Source organism: Mytilus trossulus, chromosome 2 (genome assembly GCF_036588685.1).
Source record: "Mytilus trossulus isolate FHL-02 chromosome 2, PNRI_Mtr1.1.1.hap1, whole genome shotgun sequence".
NCBI classification, from domain to species: Eukaryota; Metazoa; Mollusca; class Bivalvia; order Mytilida; family Mytilidae; genus Mytilus; species Mytilus trossulus.
This window is the reverse complement of record NC_086374.1, coordinates 2,359,899-2,385,114: the sequence shown is the minus strand read 5'-3', so window position 1 is coordinate 2,385,114 and position 25,216 is coordinate 2,359,899. Positions and strand designations below refer to the sequence as shown.

Sequence of the window (25,216 nt, the reverse complement as noted above, 5' to 3'; positions counted from 1 at the left end):
CCTGGATTTTTACCAAAGTTGGACAAAAGCTTCTTTACAATCAAAAGATAGTATCAAGAGGAATATTTTTATTGATTTTTTTCCTTCATTTTTGTTGAATCTGCAATTTACAACAAAAGTAGGCGAGACACCGGGTCCCGCAGGACCCTTACGAAGTTTTCATCTTAGCCGAAGTGCCGGCTGGTTCATTGCATAATTTCATTTCAGCTATTCTAAATATATGGTAAGAGTAATCACACCCTTTGCTTTTTTCAAAATAGATTTTTATGCCCTTGCAACTGAAAGTTAGATGGCATATCATTTTACCCGTCCCATTATGATCCATTATCATAATGATCCATAATGGATACATGATATAGCTATTCCAGAAAACTCATCTAACAGTTTGAATGATAAAAAGTTTTCAATTTGCTTGCTGTTATTATGTGGTCAGGATAAAAATCCGATTTTAATTTTTATTAATATGGCTCTTTTGGGAAATAGTTGAACTTAGTCCTTTTTTATGAGCATTTACCTGCATAACAAGAGAATCATAGTAAGTATTTCCATATTACTCCTACATGTTGAATACTAGGATATTTGATTTTTGTCCCTTTTTGATAATATAAGTAGAGCTAAGCATTCAGATGACAATATGTCTTTCTTGAGAAAGCTTTTAGTACCTATGATAAAACCTTAAAATCATGATATATGAAGTTAAAAGACTATATATAGAGGGCAAACACAGTCCAAAACAAGGCAAAAATACAAAAACTTAAAGAGAGCATTAATAACAAATGGTAAGTGGAAGTATATAGAAAAAGTGTTATGTAGCCAACCAGTGTAAAAACCAGACTCAGAATTACCAGATTACAATATGAGATAAAAACAATGTGAGAACTTTTAATAATTGTTTATAAACATTAAAAGCAAGGACGTATATATTATCTAGAGTGTTAGTTATACGTCCTTGATTAAAAGTATGACAACATGACAAATGACAACATAGGCATTGCCGCAGTTAGAAAAGACAGGAACCTAAATTATAATATATCAGATAAAGCCAACATCTAAAATAGTCAGAATCGAAAAGGATTCCCCGGAAAAACATAAAGTGCACCTATACCAGATAAATAGAAATCATACTATCCAAAAATGAAAAATATAATCATTTCAAAGAAGGGTGTCATAAAATAACTGGACAAGATCAATCCTAAGGGAGCTACCATTTGATTTTTAGGGGGGGGGGGGGGGGGGGGGGGTACGATGAAATTTGAAAAAAATAGGCAGGACAGGAGTTTTGAGTAAAAAAAAAGTCAGGATGAGACACTTACAAAAAAGAAGTCAGGACGACAATTTAGGTAAAACAAAATCAGGATAAACTATAAAAAAAAAAAAAGGCAGGACCGAACAGAGTGAAAAATAAAAAGGCAGGACATTACAACTAAAAAAAATGCAGGACAAAATTTTTCATCCTACCCCCAAATAAAAATCAACTGTGGTAGCTCCCTAATAAAGCAATGGTGCAGATCAAACTTGAAAGTACGTGACATCTCGACCGCATCACATAAATGTTTCAAAAGTCGCCAGACAAAGAAAAAATCCCAGAAGATTTGAAACATGATAATGCGGTATGAATTATAGACCGATATCACCCACCTGCATGCATACTATGTACAACATGGAACACATTAATCTAGAGATATTTTTTTTACCTTCAACACGGATTCCGTACATCAAGATCATGTGTGAACCCCAACTAGAACCATTAGTATAAGAACTATTGCAAAAAATTGACAATAATGTCCAAACTGACATAATTGTGATGGACTTAGTCAAAATATAACTCACAAAAGACTACGTATAATATCAAATTAAACTAAATATGATGGCAATGAATCCCACACATCAAAATGGGTTGAAGATTTCCTAACATCCTGCACACAAACAATTCGAACCCAAAAAAACGTAACACCTGGTGTTTTTCTACGAACAGTTTTGTGCCCTATCCTGTTCCTAGTGTATAAAAGCTGGTGTTTTCCTACGAACAGTTTTGGGCCCTATCCTGTTCCTAGTGTATAAAAGCTGGTGTTTTCCTAGGAACAGTTTTTGGCCCTATCCTGTTCCTAGTGTATAAAAGCTGGTGTTTTCCTAGGAACAGTTTTTGGCCCTATCCTGTTCCTAGTGTATAAAAGCTGGTGTTTTCCTAGGAACAGTTTTTGGCCCTATCCTGTTCCTAGTGTATGAAAGCTGGTGTTTACCTACGAACAGTGTTGTGCCCAATCCTGTTCCTAGTGTATAAAAGCTGGTGTTTTTCTACGAACAGTGTTGTGCCCTATCCTGTTCCTAGTGTATAAAAGCTAGCTGGTGTTTTCCTAGGAACAGTTTTTGGCCCTATCCTGTTCCTAGTGTATAAAAGCTAGCTGGTGTTTTCCTAGGAACAGTTTTTGGCCCTATCCTGTTCCTATTCTATATAAACTACTGTAGTTAATACATCAAACACAGCACTCTAAGATTGTTTGCAGATGATAGCATAATTTTACAATTTAGTACGAAACAAAAATATGTCTGACGACCTAGCATCACAATAGTTCACAAAAATGGAGGAAGGCCTGGGTCTGACCATTCCATCCAGACAAGTTATAAGTCCTTCAGATAACCACAAAGAAAAAACCCCATTAAAATTCAACTATACTCTTATATATAAGACCAAAGCCACAGCAGCTGCGTCTGTGACTAATAAACCAAACCGCAAACACACAAACGCGTAATGGTCCAGCACAGAGTAGCTAGGTACACATGCAACAGCTACCACAACGCGACCAGATTAGTCACTTTAAACTGTAAATGGAAATTAGATCCCTTGTACGAGCGGCATAATAAAGTAAGTGCGGTTTAGTGGCGGATCTAGAAATTTTCATAAGTGGGGGCCCATTCCCGTCACGCTTCACTGATTCTCAATATAATCAACTATTTTTTTTTCTCAAAAAGAGCCCCCCCACCCCCTTAATCCCCCTCTGGTTGCCCGGAACTTTATCATTAGTATGTCGTAGGAGTGCTGAATTGTAAAGAAGAAGAAATGCTTATTGACACGGCGTCTTAAAATATATTCAGTATACCTCAAACGGATTTAGCGTATTTATTCACTGCAAAGGTCATCTCAAAAATATCTTTCATTATTGTAGCTAATAGTTTTTACACATTTTTGTGACAATTAAGGAGGAATTTCCGCCACATTGAGAAGAATGTATTTTGTTTTGTAAAATATATATATATGATATGTGATCACTTGGCCGCCACTTATCAATAGTTATTTTTTGATTACCAGACCAAATATTGCATGATTATTCAAATAAGTAAGTAAGTAAGTAAGTAAATTTTATTTAGAGTCGGCATATATATACATTATAACAGAGAAAACATGAGCTCTGGTGAGCTCTTTAACCGACTATCACATTAAAAATCATGCAGCATCATGCAAATACTACCAAATAAAACATGCAATATAATGAAAGCAAACTTCTATTTGATTTGTGAGCCTCCAGAGTCAAAGCTCATGTGGCAAGCGCCTCTATGTGCATTGAAACGGGGGAATCAGCAAATCACTTGAAGATCATAAAATATAACAAACTAAAAGCATACAAACAATAAATAATTAAAAATATGCACTAGCATTTAATGGCAGATATATTAAAAAAAATGTATAAAAAGCAGAGCAAAAGGCCATCATAAAAAGAAAGAAAAAAATTTCATCTTCGAGACAGCACTGGGTGGAAACGACATGAACTGCAGAAGCATTTTTGACCCCCACACCAGGAATTTATGTAATTCCTAAACTGGTCAAAAGAAGTCATGAGTCTAGCCTCATTAGGAAGTGAGTTCCATACTTGTGCTGCCTCAAATCTAAAAGATCTTTTACCATAACTGGAGGTTCTAGGTCTAGGTACCTCAGCAGTGTTTACATACCTGAAATTATATGAATTGTTTTTTATTACAACTAAATCTTGAATAAATAAAGGACATTTTTTATTAATTATTTTAAAGGTCTCCAAGGCAATTGAGCGCATTCTGCGAGTTTTTAATGATGGAAGGTTCGAAATCTGTAGGAGTGTTTCGTATGAGCTCAGATGGTCTTCATACATAAATCGAAGCGCTCGTTCTTGTATTTTTTCTATTTTTCTGGTATTTTGTTCCCCACAGAAATGCCAAGTCAAAGGGCAGTAACTAAAATTAGACATAACAAAAGAGTAGTAAATTGTAAGCTTACTCAGTTTGTTAAGATGTTTCCCAATTCTTTTCAAAACATTTAATTGCCTTGCAGTCTTTTTACAAATATTTGAAATGTGTAAATGAAAGTTTAATTTAAAATCAATCGTAACTCCAAGAAGTTTCACCTCATCCTCAAATGATATAGAAATACTATTTAAGTCAAACACAATCTTTTTATCATGTGTTTTTTTGCCAAGAGAGATAGCTTGAAATTTCTCTGGGTTGGCCTGCATTTTATTGGAAGAAAACCACTGTATTAAATAATTGCTGTCTTCCTCAAGAGCAGAAATTACATCTTGTAAGGAATTTCCAGACTTTGACAAAGTATTGTCATCAGCATAGTTATATAAAGAACATTTTTTTACAAAAAAGAACAAATCGTTAATAAAAATATTAAATAGGATGGGTCCAAGGATAGAACCTTGTGGTACCCCTTTAAATATGTCAAGCATACCACTTACATTTTGGTTTACTTTCACACATTGTTTTCTTTTTGTTAAATAACTATATAACATATCAAGTGAGGATTTGGATAGACCATAAGCTTTTAGTTTCAGTAGCAGCAAGTCATGGGGGAGACAGTCAAATGCTTTTGACAAGTCCATAAGGATAGCTGCAAGGTATTATTTTGATCTAAGGCTAATTTCCAATCTTCAATCACTCATAATAAAGTTGACTGACATCCAAAACCAGATCTAAAAGCTGCCAAAAAAGGACTGAAGATTTTATCAAAGTACTGTACTAATTGTACTTCTATGGCATTTTCAAAAATTTTAGAAATAGCCGGTAATACACTTACCGGTCTATAATATCCTTTTTCTAAAACACTATTCTTTTTGTGAATAGGTGCAACTTGAGGAGCTTCCTTAAGACGGTCAGGGAAGGTCGATGATGATAATGACAAATTAACAATATCAGTAAGGGGTTTAACAATAGCAGGTTTAGCAAAATGCAGTGGCTTTTTTAACATTAATTTTACGTATACGTTTCTCAACAAAGTCTTGATCAATAGAGGAAAAGTTAAAATTGTTTTGATCAAGATCAGGAATATTATCTTTAATGGCCAAAATACTCGGGTGATCATCATTAACCTTTATTTGACTGCTTCCTATATTCTTTGCAACATTTACAAAATAATCATTAAATATCTCACACACCTCCTGTTTTGTAATTAAAACATTATTTTCAGAGAGGACAGTTTCCTTTTGGTGTACATTTCCCTTATTTGTAAAAAAAGGTTTCACTGTTGGCCAGAAATCTTTCGACCTCGGGCCTTCAGCACACCTCTCTACAAAATATTGCTTAATGGATTTATTTTTTAGTTTTGTAACATAGTTGCATTGCGCGGCGCCTATATGTCTCCCAGTTCTTACTACCACTGAATTTTTGAAATTTATTATACAACATTTTTATTCTGATAAATGGCACTTTTAAGCTCTGCATTCATATATGGTACTTCATTAGGAAAAATTTTCCTTTCCTAAATAGGGTGCGTGTTTGTCAGCTACCTCAATGATCCTCAATGAAACTTTTGCTAAAATTATCATATGCTGTATTTACATTATCAAATTCAGATATATCAAAATGCTGATTTTCTAAATCATTTAAAAAATTTGAAGCATCAAAATTCTTAAAATTTCTGCATATCTTCTTTTTTGGGAAAATTTTTAGGTAAATCACAATTTAACTGCACAGATAAAAAGTTGTGCACATCACCAGTGCCAAAATTACATATCTTTTTAAAATCACAGTCATGATTCATTAAAATCAAATCTAAAAGGGTTGCTTTAGCAATTTTTGTAAAACATGTAGCTTTCTTAATAATGTTCTTTAAAATTAAAAATATCACAGATTTCTCTTATCATTGCACTCTTATCACAGTTAAGCATGTTATAATTAAAATCACCAATAAAAATATAGTTGTCATATTTTGATATAATTTGATTGTCCAAATATTGGACAATCAAATTAAAATCTAGAACTGTATTTTTGATTGTTTGATTATCTTGTTAAAAATAAGTAATTAATGATCATTTGATTATATTAGCAAACAAATTGTGATTATGTGATTACTTGGACCACCCCAAAAGGGGCCTCATGATTGTTTAAAAATAAAAATTACGTATTTTCCTTGCCTTCACCGGTCTTCATTCCATAATTATAAGCTGAAATATCGGAATGTTTCGGATTTTTTCTCCACAGCAAAGCTCACACCCGCCGCTATCGAAAAACTGTCAACATGGCAGCAAGTGCTAGTCTTACACAGAAAGGAATAGTCCTCTTTTTACTAGGAATTGTTCTTGGATTCTTAATGACATTTTTATTTTCTAATCAATTTGATCTTAGTAATCAAATCCGTCAAGTACCAAATGGTGGTTTTATTCCTAATAGTCCACACAGCCACGGAGAGATGGACCATCTAAAAGGTCCAGACGAATCTGTTGACTGGTCAGAAGCTCATTTCCACAGTCACGCGGGTTTGTACATTATCTGACCATAATTCCTTATTTATTTATTGCAGTTGACATTCACGTAAGCATATATAAAATGTTTTTATTTTATATGCATATGCTCCAAAATACAAAAAAATAGTTCAAAGCCGGCAGAATTGAAGAAAAAGTTATCATGTAAAAGGACAATAGTGCCAGGGTCTGTTGGATTGATTACAATTTGGCCTTTGTAAGTTCACCCATAGCCACATTGGGTGTGTTTGCCCAGGAACATATATATTAACTGTTAGATATACTGTTCCTAGGTTTGCCCTCCTTAAATATATACTGGCTGATCTGTCTCATTTCTTGTATTCATTCTCCGCAGCCTTCATTTGCCATAAAGATGTTTGGCTTATTATAATGTTTCTTTTATATTTATCAGAAATTATTGCATTTTAAATAACTTCCACTTGTTTAGACATACATTTTAACAATTAGTACTGGTTGAGATGTAAATGAAAATAACCTTCTTTTGTACTTTCTATAAGGATCGATTTCTGTGGGGAGGTAGGAGGGGTCCTGATCCCGAAATCCCTGGCTTAAGAACACCAAATGCTGAGGTCCTGAATTTAAATAGATTCAAATCCTGACATTTTGAAAAATAATTCCTGGATACTGAAAGGGTCAATCCTGAAATCCTGAGTTTAAAAACACCCAATTCTAAATGTTACACTGAGGACTGGAAATGCAATATATGACTATTTATATTTAAGGAACCATGAACAAAAAATGTTAATATTGCTATCATAAGGGAATTAGAGTTATACAACATAATTTGTTCAATATTGACGGGAAAGAGCTGGTTTCCCCCACACATTACATGTATAAACCAGTGCATGTTCTACCAAGGACCTTTCAGCATCATGGTACATCAGGTTATGTGAACATTTCTTGAATGTGATGGTATCTGATGGTGTCTGAATTTGTTTTCTTATATACATTGTATATGAAGATGTGATATGATTGCCAATGAGACAACTCTTCACAAGATACCAAATGACACGGAAATTAACAACTATAGGTCATGGTATCAGAGTTTGTTTTCTAATAGATAATGTTATTGATATGGTGCTGTTTAAAAATTTCTAAGACTACCAGGGTGCTAAATGAAATGTCTAGGGAGTATACATGTGTCTTTGTGTTCTCACATTTCATATAGATAAATTCTTCCCCAAATTGCCACCACTAATAAAAAGAAATGAACTTTCCAAATTGTTTGCTGACATCTCTTTCAAAACAGATCTTTCACTGTAAATTTATATCTCATTTTATAAAACAAGTATAGAACTGGTTTTCAACAATCAATTACATAGTTATGTTGATTTTTTAGTTAATAACTTGATATTGTTTAGTCAATTCAATTGAATTTTGTTGTACATGTTGTAGAATCAATATTATTATTGTTGTAGGATTTTTGAATGACCATATGTTTATCAATGTCAATCAAATTGTTTAATCTATTAAATCAACCCTTTTTCCAAAGAGAACATTTATATTAACATCATTTGATAGTTGTTTGATTCAATAACTATAAGCTGTCTCATCTGGTTTTCAAGGGAGACAATCATTAGTGACTTAGACAAAAGGCTAATGGTTATGGTGTGAAGAAAATTGATTTCCCCAAATTACCTCATCAAACATATATTACCTGTACATAGTCATGGTAGTCAGGTTTGTTATGGCCAGAAATCGCTTTTAAATTGTAGCCAACAAAAGACAAATAAATAATAATGTTTAACAATATTTATTATACAAAAGTTTACAATGAGTATTACACAAATTTGACTGTCAACTTAACTGTCAACATATGAGTCCAATCTTCAATCTAAATATGACGTCCACTACTAAGGTCACAATCTAGTATGATGTTGTTTGTAGAATAAAGTGTCAATCCAAATGCTGTGAATACTAATGTCTATTGATGTCTAAGTCTGAAAGTTTAACTTAAGTGTCTGTATATATATCTAGTTGTCAGGGAAATCTCTAAAACATTCTATAAATGAAAAATTCTAGAGAACTATAATGGAAGTTTCTGGGAAAATGTAGAAGTTTAAATAATGCATCTTTTCTTAGGATCATTCTGGAATCGTTATGTAAGTCAAATGGAAAGTTCCAATCATTCCATCAGTATCTGTGATTGTTCCAGTGACTTCTAAACTGCACAGTTATAAGATTATTTTGTTAACAACTATCAGGCCACACAACACAAATTAGGCCATCAAAATATAAAAATTACAATATCATAACAGGTTGTTGTCTTTTTGACACTTTCCTCAATTCCATTCTCTATTCTCAATTTCTAATTTTTCAGAGGAGTCAAGCCAGTTAGCAAAGGAGTTAGAAAAGGATGTCCGTGTTCTTTGTTGGATCATGACCAATCCAAGTAATCATCAATCAAAAGCTAAACATGTGAAAGCCACATGGGGTAAGAGATGCACCAAACTTATATTTATGAGTTCATCAGAAGATAGTCATCTCCCTGCAGTAGCTTTACCTGTACACGAAGGTCGGGACAATCTATGGGCAAAAACAAAAGAAGCATTCAAATATTTGTACAAAAATCATTTAAACGATTACGATTGGTTTATGAAAGCAGATGATGATACATATGTTATTGTTGAAAATTTGCGTTATTTTTTGCATGATAAAGACCCGAAGTCTCCTGTTTATTATGGCCGTAGGTTTAAACCCTATGTTAAACAAGGCTACATGAGTGGAGGGGCTGGGTATGTTCTAAGCAGAGAAGCGACAAAAATATTTGTAGAGAAGGGTATAAATATTCCTGGGACATGTAGAACTGATGCTGGTGGGGCAGAGGATTTAGAAATAGGACGGTGTCTGGAAAAGATTGGTGTAAAAGCCGAGGATAGTAGAGATGAATCTGGAGGAGAAAGATTTATGCCGTTTGTACCAGAACATCACTTGATTCCTGGAATTCTACCAAAAGATATGTGGTACTGGAGTTACAATTATTACCCTGCAAAACAGGTATGTACCTTATTATTCTGTATCATTTGTTGCCCTGTTGAGGATATGGTAGTTGTCTCCTTAACTCTGAAACACATCAAAGAAGGCCTTTTTGGCAAGAAGTGTTTACATAGATAAAGGAAGATGTGGTATGAGTGCCATTGAGACAACTCTTCATCCAAGTCACAATCTTTAAAAGTAAATCATTATAGGTCAAGGTATGGTCTTCAACACAGAGTATATGCTCACACCGAACAGCAAGCTATAAAGGGCCCCATTGTTAGGTAGAACTGTTTGTTGTAATATTAATCTATTGACTATGCTTTATCTTTATTTTATGATTATTTTGAACAATTTTTACATGAGTATTCTATTGGACTTTGGGCATTTTTAAGGAGTACATGATGTACTTTAGCAATGACACCTAAATGTCATATATATATATATGGTCAACTAAACATGGTAAAAAGTTCATAGAAGGTATTTCTGTATTCGGAGTTGTTGTGTTCTTTGTTAACTATTGATCACTTACATACATCTGCCGTGGGTTATGACAATATATAAATGATATAGGAGTAATACTTGTACAAAATGTATTTTAAAAGTTAGCTGCATAATGTACATGTACTCGTTGAATTAAAGTGATGTTTCTGCACTTTTATAACTATGCAATAAAATACTATAGTTTTACTGACTGAAGTAACTATCAATTGAGAGTATGATTACTAACAATACATCAGTCAGGCATGGATCAATATAAAATTGATAATAGAAGCTGGAAATGTGCATGTGTCAAAGAGACAACAATCTGACTAAAGAGCTGAAAATAAACTACATATTAAGCATGTTGATTTTAGTTATTTACAGTGTACATGAATTATAGTCCTTGTGTAATCTCTGAAATCTTTACATCATCAAGAGCCTTAAGGGTATCTTGTGTCAGAATTTTTCTAAAAATCAATATGTTGAAATATTATATACAAGAACACGTCAATATTTACTTAGAATTCTTAAGGAAATTGAGTAGGAATAATTGTTATGACCCCAACTTCATGTATAAAATAAGTTATTGAGATATATGGTTGACATTCACTGAAGACGGAAATGTGATAGTACACAAAGGAAATGATGTCTTATGCACAATTTTTTTTATAATTTACCTTTTTAAACATTTTTTGTTACAGAAAAAATAAAATGAGACCATCTTACAAAAATCATTTCACAAGAATTACAGTGGCGGATCCAGAACTTTTCCTAAGGGAGGGGCTGCGCCAGTCATGCTTCAATGACTCCCTATATAATCAACCAAATTTTTCCCACTAAAGGGGAAGTCAAGTGAGCTTTTCTCATCACTTGGCGTCCGTCTGTAAACTTTTACAAAAATATTCTCCTCTGAAACTACTGGGCCAAATTTAACCAAACTTTGCCACAATCATCCTTGGGGTATCTAGTTTAAAAAATGTGTCTGGTGACCTGGCCATCTAACCAAGATGGCCGCCATGGCTAAAAATGGAACACAGGGGTAAAATGTATATTTTGGCTTATATCTTTGAAACTAAAACATTTAAAGCAAATCTGACAGAGGGTAAAATTGTTAATCAGGTCAAGATCTATCTGCCCTGAAATTTTTAGACGAATCGGACAACCTGTTGTTGGGTTGCTGCCCCTGAATTGGTTATTATAAGGAAATTTTGCAGTTTTTGGTTATTATCTTGAATACTATTATAGATAGAGATAAACTGTAAACAGCAATAATGTTCAGCAAAGTAAAACCTACAAATAAGTCAACATAACCAAAATTGTCAGTCAACCCCTTAAGGAGTTATTGCCCTTTATAGTAAATTTTTAACAACTTTTCGTAAGTTTTTGTAACTTGTCCAAAAATCTTCTTCTCTAAAACTACATGGCCAAATTAAACCAAACTTGGCCACAATTATCATTGTGGTATATTGTTTAAAAAATGTGTCCGATGACACTGCCTACTAAACAAAATGGCCGACATGGCTAAAATTAGAACATAGTGGTAAGATGCAGTTTTTGATTTATATCTTTAAAACTAAGACATTTAGGGCAAATCTTTCAAGATTTAAATGTCCATCAGAATTAGATCTATCCCCTCACAAATGAATCCGACAACTTGTTGTTGGGTTGCTGCCTCCAAGTTGGTAATTTTGCAGTTTTTGGTAATTATCTTGAATATTATTATAGAAAGAGATAAACTGTAAACAGCAATAATGTTCAGCAAAGTAAGATCTACAAATAAGTCAACATGATAGAAATGGTCAGTTGACCCCTTAAGGAGTTATTGCCCTATAAAGTCAATATTGAACATTTTTTCGTCATTTTTGTAACTTGTACAAAAATCTTCTTTTCTAAAACTATGGGCCATATTTAACTAAACTTGGCCACAATCATTACTATGGTATCTATTTAAAAAAAAGTGTCTAATGACCCCACCTACCAACCAAGATGACGGACATCTGTAAATACAGTAACAGGTGTGCGACACAGGCTCTTGAGAGCCTCTAGTTTATGCCTAACCATCACCTAGGGGCATTATGTTTTTTGATCTGTGCCTCCTTTCACATTGTCTGTTTGTGCAGCAGTTCATCCTTTCCTCCATTCTTTTTATGTTTAATTCAGTATTTTACTGATATGATCACCAATTTTTATCAATCAACATTGCACTCTTACCCTGACATTAGCAATTACAGACAAGACAGACAGTTTTGGGGAACCCATTTCAAATTTTTTACTTCCATGTTAAATGTTTGTTAAAAAAATATGCATCTTGTGCAGGGACTAAGTTGTGCAGTGTTTAAAACATTAATATGACTATATATATTTTTCAGGGTGCAAGCTGTGTTGTTGTTTACACATAATCCTTTATATGTATATTTTGAAGGGTCCAAGCTGTGTTGTTGTTTACACATAATCCTTTATATGACAAGACAAGACAAGACAAGACATATATTTTTCAGGGTCCAAGCTGTGTTGTTGTTTACACATAATCCTTTATATGTATATTTTGCAGGGTCCAAGTTGTTGCAGTGATTTTGCTATAACCTTTCACTACGTTGCACCCAACATGATGTATGTTTTGGAATATTTGGTATATCACTTGAAACCTTATGGTTATGGTCAAGTTTACACCAAAGTACAGCAATGTGATAATAAAAATAATGAAGATAGCAAAAAATTGACTTCAACAAAACCAGAAAATAATGTGAAAGTAAAAAATATAGAACATGTTTTAGATAAGACTATGAATAGTGTTATAGATAAGACTGAGGGTAAAGAGAATATAGATAGGACTGAGGGTAAAGAGAATATAAATAGTGATAAAAATCTAGAAACTGTAGAAGATAAAGGAATGCAACCATCATGATAAGTACCGGTGCTGTCACTTATTTCTCATTTCCATATTTGTGAAGCTGTAACCACTGCTGTTAAGAATCAATGTTTGTGAAGCTGTAACCACTGCTGTTAAGAATCAATGTAACTGTAATTATTACTTAGTCATTTTGTCATTTAGATATTTTATATCAATTCTGTATAACATGTAAACAGTCATTTTGTCATTTAGATATTTTATATCAATTCTGTATAACATGTAAACTGTATACTGTTGTGTTTTCAGATATTTATTTATGTTACTTTTAACCAAAGTTTCACGTTCTAAAGATTTGTTTCTCCTTAACCCAAATAATGTAAATAATTAATAATAAAAATGTGTAAAAAAAGGAAAGATGTAACAATATAGGACAAACAATTATATAAAATACAATGTACAGGGGAATTTTTCAAATGAACATTATTTTGTATCTAAGGCAAACTATGATCAAATATTGTTAAATTAGATTTAAGATTTGGTATGCAGCTGTATAAAATTTACTGTAAGATGAATAGAGACAATTATTGGTAAAAAGCAAACTATGCAAAGGTAGATTGATCAAAAAGCTATATTAATTTATATTTGACATGAAGATGATAGTGATTGATTTGGGATAGTATATGGTGGGCAGCTCCAGCTGTTACCATGCACTAACGTCAGAACAAATTATTCCACTTCAAATGTTCTGATATTGTGTCTGATGACAAACAACAAAATTTAATTAGATTTTTCACTTTTACTTTCTGGGAGTTATTGTCCTTTATTGATTGATGGTGGTGCCATCTGTGAATTATGTCAATTAATGGGATTACCTGAGGACAGCTGATCGAATTTCATTTAAAGTTTATATATGTAATTCTTGATAACAAGATGGAGGCAAATATCAATATTAAAGAATTTATTTGCAGTTCATTTATACTTAATAATGTACTTAGGTGAAACTAAAAAAATCAAGAATTTAAAATTGCTACTTTTAAGTCGGAAGAACAATTTACTTAAGGAACAAAATAAGCTAAAAATATTGATAGCTCATAGAGTTTCTTGTACATGATATTTTTAATTTTAGGAAAGTGCTGACTTTTACCTTATATTTCATTGGTATTATTTGGTTCTCAAATCAAAAGAAAAGAAATCAAGAATCTGAATAAATTTTGGTGAAAGACCTTTTATCAGCTATTAATTAAGTCTTGTATGAAAAGATAAATGTGTGTTATGGGACAAAATATTTTACCTTTTATTGTATGAAAAAAAATTGAGGAGTCCTTACATCCGACGCAAGTTTTAAAACCCCACTTTAGTACATTCTTTAGTGTAATAGTGTTGAGGAATTTATGTCATATCTGTGTAATACATGTACATTGTACATTTGAAACAGTAAAACTAATCTTTTATTCAATTTTTTCAATTTTATGTTAAAAAAATTACATCGACAGCTTTCAGTAGTAATGGTCTTTGATTGATTAAAACATGTGTAAAATGGGGCTTAATGTCTTTGTAGTGGGGTAACTTTTAAACCTTTCAAACAATTTAAAATTTTCAATGATACATATATGTTATTTAAAAATTAAGTTTGTTATTGACATTTTCATTTTTGTAGTTTTTGATTCTTTTGAATATGGTGATTTATGCTGTTTTTGATGGGATTAACTTCAGAACCATTAGCCACTGATGTTCAAACACATTTTATTTTTCTGATGACAAATCAAATGCATTCATGTAAAAGTTTTTACTTTTGTAGATCAGAGTTGTGATCATTGATTGATTGAATAAAGAAGGATCTGTATGTCCCTCCCATGAAACAACCTGATAAATGTTCAACCAATAGAATCTATTTATATTTTACGTCAGACAAATAAAGTCAAGGTCAACATTTGGTCAATCACCATTTTTATGACTTTTTACCTTTGATTGCTAAACAGTGAACAGATTGCTGTCTATTTGACTTCTTTTTGTTTTTTCTCTTTTACCAATTTTTTTTACAGAGGTTTTATGTTATGTGATATTAATCTAGGTAAATATTTCATATTCATTTTGAGTACACATTTCTCAACAGAATATTTTTGTGTTACACAAATGTATTTAATTTTACGTAATTTTTGTATTTGTTTCATTTTTTTCAAATTGAAATAAAAGGAGATATAAATCAGATAATTAAAAAGGAATTTGGAATCATCTATTTTATTTTGTGTAAAGAAAAAAAGTTCATTGGCCCCAATTTTAATATTTATTTTCTGAAAGGACATTAAAACAGCTGTTTTGTCATGCAATATCAATCTATTTAAACAAATATTTGTTCAGTGCATTTTAGACAAGAAATAATATAAGTAAATAATAGCTGAAAGGAATTTCCTTTTTTTTACAACCATTTTCTCAAGAGAACTGTTGTTCTTATTTTCTCAAATAAGCTTCTTTATAATCATGTGACATTGTTTCTTTGCTGTCTACTTACCATGGCAAATACGTTAAAACTAGTCAATAAATATATATTTATATATATAAATGTGTTAAACCATATTCAGATTATTTTATATTTTTGACATATATTTTTATATAAGTATCAAATCCAATAAGAAATATGAAGCAACATTTAGTGTTTAATGTGACTATTTTATGTCCTTCCCTACCCTGTGACTTGAGAAAATTTGATTTTGTGGGGCTAAGTTTAGAAGAAATCACATTTTATATCCCTCCCATCCTTGTTACTTGAGAAATATTTCATTTCTTGGGACTTGACATTTTATGACCCTACCATGTCTTTCGAAACAACATTCCATAGGTCTTTATTAATATAAATCATTCTAATGCAACAACGTTTGTAACGTTCATTTTGATTGGATAACGTCACTTTCTTACATGGCATCAATTGACAATCAATTGACAATTGATGCTATGGGATGTAAGCGCAAGCACAGACGGCATATGATAGATTTTAAATACATGTTAACGTTGTTTTCTGTCAATTTCGCGTCGCCAGTAAACTTAATTTGCGACCATCAAATCCCCAATTGATGCCGTCGGAGCTTAAAATACAATACAGTTATCTCCTAAGTAAAACCAGTCCATCCTAGTCCATCCTAGCCTGTTTGATATCTATATGTTTTTTTCAAGCTTTTTTTTCTCTCTGTGAAACAAAACTGAGATATGAAGTTGCCAATTGTATAATATGATTGTGGATGACTTGTTTGTTCCTTGAACACCATATAGTTAGAACAATTAGGTCAAATGTCTATGTATGTGTCTGACTGAATACAATTAGGTAAAATGTCTATGTATGTGGCTGACTGTCGCGCTACGAGAACTAAACAAAGTATATATAGTAAAAATGATTACCACTAGAGCATTTTGCATGTACTTTAATTTATAAGAAATACATTTGTGTTTGACAGATTTCAACTGATATTTAGCTATGCTTTATATTTATAGTCAGAAATTTCAACAAGATATGTGTCACAAAGAAAAAAAGGTTGCAATTTAAATTTTGATAGCATTATTTGTGTTCAGCATTTTCCAAAATCGCCAAAAAAAACAAACTGTCACATTTATACCGATTGTCCAACAATGTCAATAATAAATGGACATGGTAATATTTGAATTTACAGTATGTAGACCAAATGGTCAAAGTATTCTTTGTTAGTTCCATATTCAATGTGATAATATTGTTTTTAGATGAAATGGTTTGCTGCACTTTAGTTTTGCTTTGCCATTTTTTATAGAGTTGTAGACTGGGTCATTAGTGTTTTATATACATGTATCTCGTTACCTTTTCTCCATCACAGAACATTTTTATTGGTGCCTTATTCAGATATAACTGTAAATAACCAAGATTTGTTAACAATTTTTTAGTTTTTTTTATGTTTAAACATGATTTGGTTGATTTAATTTATATTTGGATGTTTGTACGTATTTAGAGAATAGGCATTATTATTTGTGAACTCTTAGAAATCCTTATTACATGCTGTAAATTGTGAATGTTTTATGTGGTACATATTAGCATATTTTCTAAAAAGAATTTGAAATAGTGTATATGTACAGTCAGAAATAGATGATCAGAGGTGGATTTAGGGGGGAGGGGTTGATTATTTAGGGAATCACTGAAGCGTGAAGGGAGCAGACCCCCACTTGTGAATATTTCTAGATCCGCCACTGATGATATTTATGCTCTCTAACATTACGTGTAAGATTGAATGCAATCTGTTTTTTATCAGTTAAAAAGTAAACTTCAACCTTTCCACTCAATCACTAAATATGTAAATTAGTTTTGATACTCAAAGTATATAATGTTCTAACATTAATATTTTTGTACAGATTTAGTGTTTTTAACATTGCTGTATAATTAGTTTGATATTTCACTATTGACTCAATCCAGTATGCGTTTATGTCATAGCTATTTATATAATTTCCTATTTTACTTTAAGACAATCTCTTTTCATATTGAACCTTTACAATTAAGCTTACCTTATTAGTAAACACTCTCTACCAGCCTTACATAACTGGTAGTGGAAAACATCCTGCCACCAAACCTACACTATTGTTGAATACCTGCCATTCAACTGACTACAGTGTTATCTCCCTTGGTACTAAGCTTACCCTATTGATAAACCTCTTGCTACAAAGCCTACAATCATCTTAATTTACCATATTGGTAAACACCATTCTACCAAACTACCTGTAATAGTTAGCTGCCTACTATCAAGCTTATTATCATATTGGTAAAAGTCCTACCACCAAGCATATACCATATTGATAAGCCTTCTGCTACCAAAATTACCTTATTGGTAAAATGTTGGTAAACTCAAGCATCCCATATTGGTAAACCTTTGCTACTAAACTAGCTTGTTTAGCTTCACGTTGCCAATCTTACACTATTGGTAAACCCTTGCTGTCAACCTTACCATATTGGTAAACCCCTAACTACCAAGCTTACCATATTGGTAAACCCCTAACTACCAAGCTTACCATATTGGTAAATCCCTGCCACCAAACTTATCAAATTCGTAAATCCCTGCCACCAAGCTTATCAAATTGGTAAATCCCTGCCACCAAGCTTATCAAATTGGTAAATCCCTGCCACCAAACTTATCAAATTGGTAAATCCCTGCCACCAAGCTTATCAAATTGGTAAGTCTCCTACTAATTACAAACAAGAAGCATTATAATCATCTACATCTCATTCATCAGTAAATATTTATAGTACTCATTTGCAATGCGTACATCTGCTTTTCATTAGAGTGTGTATGGGGTATCACAAAAGCAAAATATGGTAATTTACTTTTTTCTTCAACTATAGGTTGTACCACTGATATGAGTGTTGGAGAGGGGATTAGGTTATATTTATAGATTTATCAATGTTATTTTCAATCGAGAGGTTGTTTCTCTGCTGCAATCTCATGGAATGGCGACAGCTTAGAAACATATTCCAGTTTGAAAGATCTTTGATAAACTTACAAAGTGATAGGACATTGGAATAGGTCAATTCAATTCAATTCAATTCAATTCAAAGCTTTATTTATAGTCGGCATGTCATATATAACAAATAAACATAAGCTCTCTGAGCTTTTATAACCGACAAACGCATACATTTACATAACAATAATACACAATACAAATATTAAAACATAAAAGACATAGAACATACATTTCATGCACATTTAGACTGCACTATTAAATACTATATTATACACATGCATAAGCACTAAAAGCAAACATAAAAACTAAAGCACAGCATTCACAAATTATAAAAAGCTTAGCAAAGATTCACAAGAAGCAGCACTATTATATTTCAAGCTATAACATAAAATATAAAACTATGCACATGCATTGCAATGGCATGAGTTGCCATTCCATGAGTTTATTAGACTCTTGAATTGGGTAAAAGATGTTTCAGTTCTAAAGTGGTTTGGCAACTCATTCCATAGTTTGGCAGCAGAATATCTGAAAGATTTCAAGCCATACCTTGTTGTTCTTACGTCTGGTATTTCAGCTAAATTTTGGTATCTGAAAGAATATTTTGTTTTTTTAATATTTATAAGGTCATGGAGGTATACTGGATTTTCATGATTGAGTGTTCTAAAGACCTCTATTGCCATGGTTCTTAGGCGTCTTACTTTAAGTGATGGCATTTTTGATTTTAAAAGTAAGTCTTCATATGTGCTGTTGTGATCCTGGTAAATGAAGCGAAGTGCTCTTTCTTGTACTTTTTCAATTTTTTTAGTGTTGGCCTCGCTGCAGAAATGCCAGGACAATGAACAGAAATTAAAGTTTGACATGATAAAGGAGTGATATATTGTTAATTTTCCAAGTTTGTTTAAGTATTTGCCAAGTCTTTTTAATACATTTAGTTGTCTGGATGCTTTTTTGCAGATGTTTGATATATGCGTGTTAAAATGCGTGTCAATGGTGATGCCTAATAGTTTGACCTCTTTATCACATTTTATTTTGTTACCTGCTAGATCAAATGTAATGTTTTGCCCATTGCCAAAGCTTGAAATTTTTGGTCACCTTGTCAGGCTTAAAAATATGTTAATAGGTCAGGAAAAATGAGAAATATATGAGATAAGGTCAATAAAATTCCCATAACTTACTCACTGTTGTCTTTGTTGGCGTTATTGATTGTGGTTTTTATTCACCAATTTTTCTCTTATGACGCTTTGGTATTCATTTCATAAATTACATAATACATGAAACCCAAACAATATGGGAAAATGAAGTATGGAAGTGGTCCCCCTGAGAGCTTTTACCAGTTAAATTAATTAACTGGTGATTTAAACCCTCCAATATAAATTTTACCTGATTTCCTCACTGTTATGTTTTGTTAGGATATGCATCATTCAAAGTAGTCCCAAATGATAACCCTCTCTTTTATCACCAATGTGGCCTTATAACTATAATAGTCTAGTACTTGCCTGTTTCATGCAATTATTGTCTCATTTACATAAAACTTTGTTTTTACTCATACCAAAATCAGCATAAGAGCGCACTCTGGTTGCCTTTAGATATTATTTTATGTTCAGTCATAATGTCCTCATTCTGTCCTTTTTGTTCTTCTGATTTATAAAAAACCCATCAACAATCAATTTTGATCAGTGTGATGATCAGAAACAGTGGATTCATTACTATTCATTCATGATCACTCAGATACTGTGGATTAATTCCTATTCGTTCATGAAAAGATACTGTGGAAACATTACTATTTGTTCATGATCAGATATTATTGATTCATTACTATTAGTTCATGATCAGATATTGTGGATTCATTACTATTTGTTCATGATCAGACATTGTGGATTCATTAATATTCGTTCATGATCAGATATTTTTGATTGATTACTATTCATTCATGATCACTCAGATACTGTGGATTAATTCCTATTCGTTCATGATAAGATACTGTGGATGCATTACTATTTGTTCATGATCAAATATTGTGGATTCATTACTATTAGTTCATGATCAGATATTGTGGATTCATTACTATTCATTCATGATCAGATATTGGGTATTCATTACTATTCGTTCATGATCAGATATTGGGGATTCATTACTATTTGTTCATGATCAGATATTAGGGATTCATTACTATTGGTTCATGATCAAATATTGTGGATTCATTACTATTCGTTCATGATCAGATATTGTTTATTCATTACTATTCGTTCATAATCAGATATTGGGGATTCATTACTATTTGTTCATGATCATTATTGGGGATTCATTACTATTTGTTCATGATCAGATATTGGGGATTCATTACTATTTGTTCATGATCAGATATTAGGGATTCATTACTATTGGTTCATGATCAAATATTGTGGATTCATTACTATTCGTTCATGATCAGATATTGTTTATTCATTACTATTCGTTCATGATCAGATATTGTTTATTCATTACTATTCGTTCATGATCATTATTGGGGATTCATTACTATTTGTTCATGATCAGATATTGGGGATTCATTACTATTTGTTCATGATCAGATAGTGTGGATTCATTAATATTCGTTCATGATTTGTACATCGAGAGCATGACATGTTCACAAAAGTTTCATTTGTATTTGTTTTATTTTGTTATATTGACCTGCTGAATTATATGCAGTATTTTATTATATATTTTGTTAACTTTTTGAGATATTTTAGTGACCTAATCAAAATTTGGTAATGGAAATAAAAAGATTATTATAATGAATCTGCCTTGATTTTTATCTGCTGCCACATGGTTCAAGTTCTATTTCAAAAACACACTTTACATTTACAAACATTTTGAAGTATGATCTTATGGATTGAAATATTAAGAAGATGTGGTATGATTACCAATGAGACAATTTTCCACAAGAGACTGAATGACACAGAAATTAACAACTACCTAGGTATGGCCTTCAACAATGAATAAATCCCATACTACATAGTCAGCTATTAAAGGCCCAGAGTTTATTTTTCTTTACAATTAAAAGGAGGGCAAATCAAAGATGCTGGGATCTTTTTGGCAGTCAGTAGCATAAACTCTTTCTTTTAAAGCTTTATATATTTCAGACGGTGGAAGTTTTATACCTTGTATATAGATTCTTTAGGTTACAAAGTTTGTGTCTATCACAACACCATCATCCTTGACCTTATTAGCATGGTTTAGTGATGGCTCATAAATACTTTATAGTATGTTTGGTTATTTTTGTTGCTCATTGGTCAGTTTATAGTTTTTGGTGTTTACATCAGTTTCTCAGATGCCATTATCAAAAAGTCAATTATGTTGATTGTATAATGATTTTATGGTCTACATGTCTGTCTTTCAGATACCATCTGAACCTTGACCTAATATTCATCTTTCTCTTAGATACTATAAGCACTGGATCAACAACATTTGCTATTTTGGTTAATGGAATTGCTGTATGATTATGCAGATACCCGGTATCCATTTTTGTATTGCATGGCTCATCTGGCAGTGACCACATTTTCATGGTTTATTGATCAATGTTATACTATTGTGATCAGGACTGTTTCTCGTGTACTTAAAGTAATAGGTCAACTCCATTCAGCAAAAGGGTTTACTATCATGAATATTTTTTGTGAATGGAATTGTGGTACTGTGTACATGTCCATCTGGCAGGATCCACATGACCTTGACATCATTCACAAGGAGTATTATATAAAAAGTACAACATAAAATCAATTATTTTCAGGAAGGCAGGCGAAACATTTAGGGTGAACACTATGAACATTCTTGTTTCATATGTGCATTGTGATTTTGTGTCCATTGATACACCATATTCTTTCCTTTCAACTATATCTGATTTAATCTGTATTGCAATTGCTATTTGACGAACCCTTTAATTTCTTACTTTTTGGAAAAGTTGTACATAGTGTAAACACGACTTAAAGTAAGGGGATATTTGGTGAATGGAGTAGAAAAAGTTTGAGTGAAATTAGTACCTATTTTTGGTAATAAAACTCCTTCTACAGTTTTCAACCACAGCTGATCACGAGGTCCAAATAACTGCTTATAGTATTGTGATATTGGGCAGTAGGATGGACTAATTAGCAAAAGTAGGTACCTTTTTTGTGTAATGAATTCCACTTTTCAATCCAGACCCCTAAAACTTCACAGAGAGATTTCCACACAGAGGAGATTACACACATGTTGGAAGTTTGGTACCTGCTTTTATGGAATAGTTTGTGTAATGTTCTGTCATTTTTTTCAGAATGTTACAGTGATCTTGAGTTGTTATTATCCAAATTTACAAAAGATGGCAAACGTAAAAAATTGTGTTATCAACATTTCCTTTAGTCTTGAGCCCAGTTTTTTTTCTTCTAAAAATTTGAAACCATAGGCAATACATCACCAAATACCTGTGGGTTTAAATTTTCATTATATCACTTTTTGTCGCGCCTTCGACTTTAGTCGAAAAAGCGAGACTAAGCGATCCTACATTCCGTTGTCGTCGGCGGCGTCCACAAATATTCACTCTGTGGTTAAAGTTTTTGAAATTTTAATAACTTTCTTAAACTATACTGGATTTCTACCAAATTTGGACAGAAGCTTGTTTATGATAATTAGATAGTATCCAGAAGTAAATTTTGTAAAAATAAAATTCCATTTTTTCCGTATTTTACTTATAAATGGACTTAGTTTTTTCTGCAGGGAAACATAACATTCACTCTGTGGTTAAAGTTTTTAGAATTTTGATTACTTTCTTAAACTATCCTGGGTTTGTACCAAACTTGGGCAGAAGCTTGTTTAGGATCATAGGATAGTATCCAGAAGTAAATTTGGTAAAAAAATAAATCAATTTTTTTCCCTATTTTACATTTAAATGGACTTAGTTTTTCTGCGGGGAAACATTACATTCATTTTGTGGTTAAAGTTTTTAAAATTTTAATAACTTTCTTAAATTATCCTGGGTTTGTACCAAACTTAGATAGAAGCTTATTTATGATTATAAGATAGTATCCAGAAGTAATTTTTGTAAAAAGATAACTCCATTTTTTCTGTATTTTACTTTTAAATGGACTTAGATTTTCTTCCAGTTAACATTACATACAGTTAAAGTTAAAGTTTTCAAAACATTCATTAGATTCGTTAACTATCCTAGATTTTTACCAAACTTGGACAGAAGCTTCTTACAATCATAAGATAGTACCAAGAGGAATATTTTTATTGATTTTTTCCCTCATTTTTGTTGAGCCTGCAATTTACAGCAAAAGTAGGCAAGACACTGGGTTCCGCGGAACCCTTACAAATTTTTAAATTAACCATTAAAAATCCAGTTTCTTAAAATAGATCAGTCAAATGCACTCACAACTGTCTGTATGGGGAATGTGTCAATCTGCTTTCAACAGTGAAAAGGAATATAAGCAGTAATAATATGGCAGCTGTTACAGGAAACAAAGGTTTATAAAAAATGTCCTATGATATATTTAAAAACTTTATTAAATCAATTATAATACATGTAACTAGAGGCTCTAAAGAGCCTGTGTCGCTCACCTTGGTCTATGTGCATATTAAACAAAGGACACAAATGGATTCATGACAAAATTGTATTTTGGTGATGGTGATGTGTTTGAAGTTCTTACTTTACTGAACAATTTTGCTTCTTACAATTATATCTATCATGAACTTTGCCCATTAGTAACAGAGAACTATATTTGGTAAAAATTTACATAAATTTACCAAATTGATGAAAATTGTTAAAAATTTACTATAAAGGGCAATAACTCCTTAAGGGGTCAATTGACCATTTAGGTCATGTTGACTTATTTGTAGATCTTACTTTGCTGAACATTATTGCTGTTTACAGTTTATCGCTATCTATAATAGTATTCAAGATAACCAAAAACGGCAAAATTTCTTTAAAAATTACCAATTGGAGGGCAGCAAACCAACAACCAGTTGTCCAATTCATCTGAAAAATTCAGGGCAGATAGATATTGACTTGATTAACAATTTAACATCTTGTCAGATTTGCTCTAGATGCTTTGGTTTCATAGTTATAAGCAAAAAACTGCATTTTACCCCTATGTTCTATTTTCAGCCGTGGCGGCCATCTTGGTTGAATGGCCAGGTCATCGGACACATTTTTCAAACTAGATACCCCAAAGATGATTGTGGCCTAGAAGTTTCAGTGGAGATTTTGTAAAAGATTACTTAGATTTATGAAAAATGGTTAAAGATTGACTATAAAGGGCAATAACTCCTAAAGGGGTCAACTGACCATTTTGGTCATGTTGACTTGTTTGTAGATCTTACTTTGCTGAACATTATTCCTGTTTACAATTTATCTCTATCTATAATAATATTCAAGATAATAACCAAAAACAGCAAAATTTCCTCAAAATTACCAATTCAGGGGCAGCAACCCAACAACCGATTGACCGATTCATCTGAAAATTTTAGGGCAGATAGTTCTTGACCTGATAAACATTTTTACCCCATGTCAGATTTCCTCAAAGTGCTTTGGTTTTTGAGTTATAAGCCAAAAACTGCATTTTACCCCTATGTTCTATTTTTAGCGGTGGCGGCCATCTTGGTTGGTTGACCAGGTCACGCCACACATTTTTTAAACTAGATACCCCAAAGATGATTGTGGCCAAGTTTGGATTAATTTGGCCAAGTAGTTTCAGAGGAG

At 32.2% G+C, this 25,216-nt stretch overlaps 1 protein-coding gene across 1 annotated transcript; it reads left to right on the top strand.

Moving 5' to 3' along the window:
* Window positions 1-6,448: 6,448 nt before the first annotated feature.
* LOC134706246 (glycoprotein-N-acetylgalactosamine 3-beta-galactosyltransferase 1-like) lies at window positions 6,449-21,285 on the top strand. The gene is made up of 3 exons (XM_063565015.1): window positions 6,449-6,725; window positions 9,052-9,728; window positions 12,742-21,285. Exons 1-3 carry the CDS (start codon window positions 6,488-6,490, stop codon window positions 13,093-13,095), a joined length of 1,269 nt encoding a protein of 422 aa, XP_063421085.1. The 5' UTR covers window positions 6,449-6,487; the 3' UTR covers window positions 13,096-21,285.
* Window positions 21,286-25,216: the final 3,931 nt, after the last annotated feature.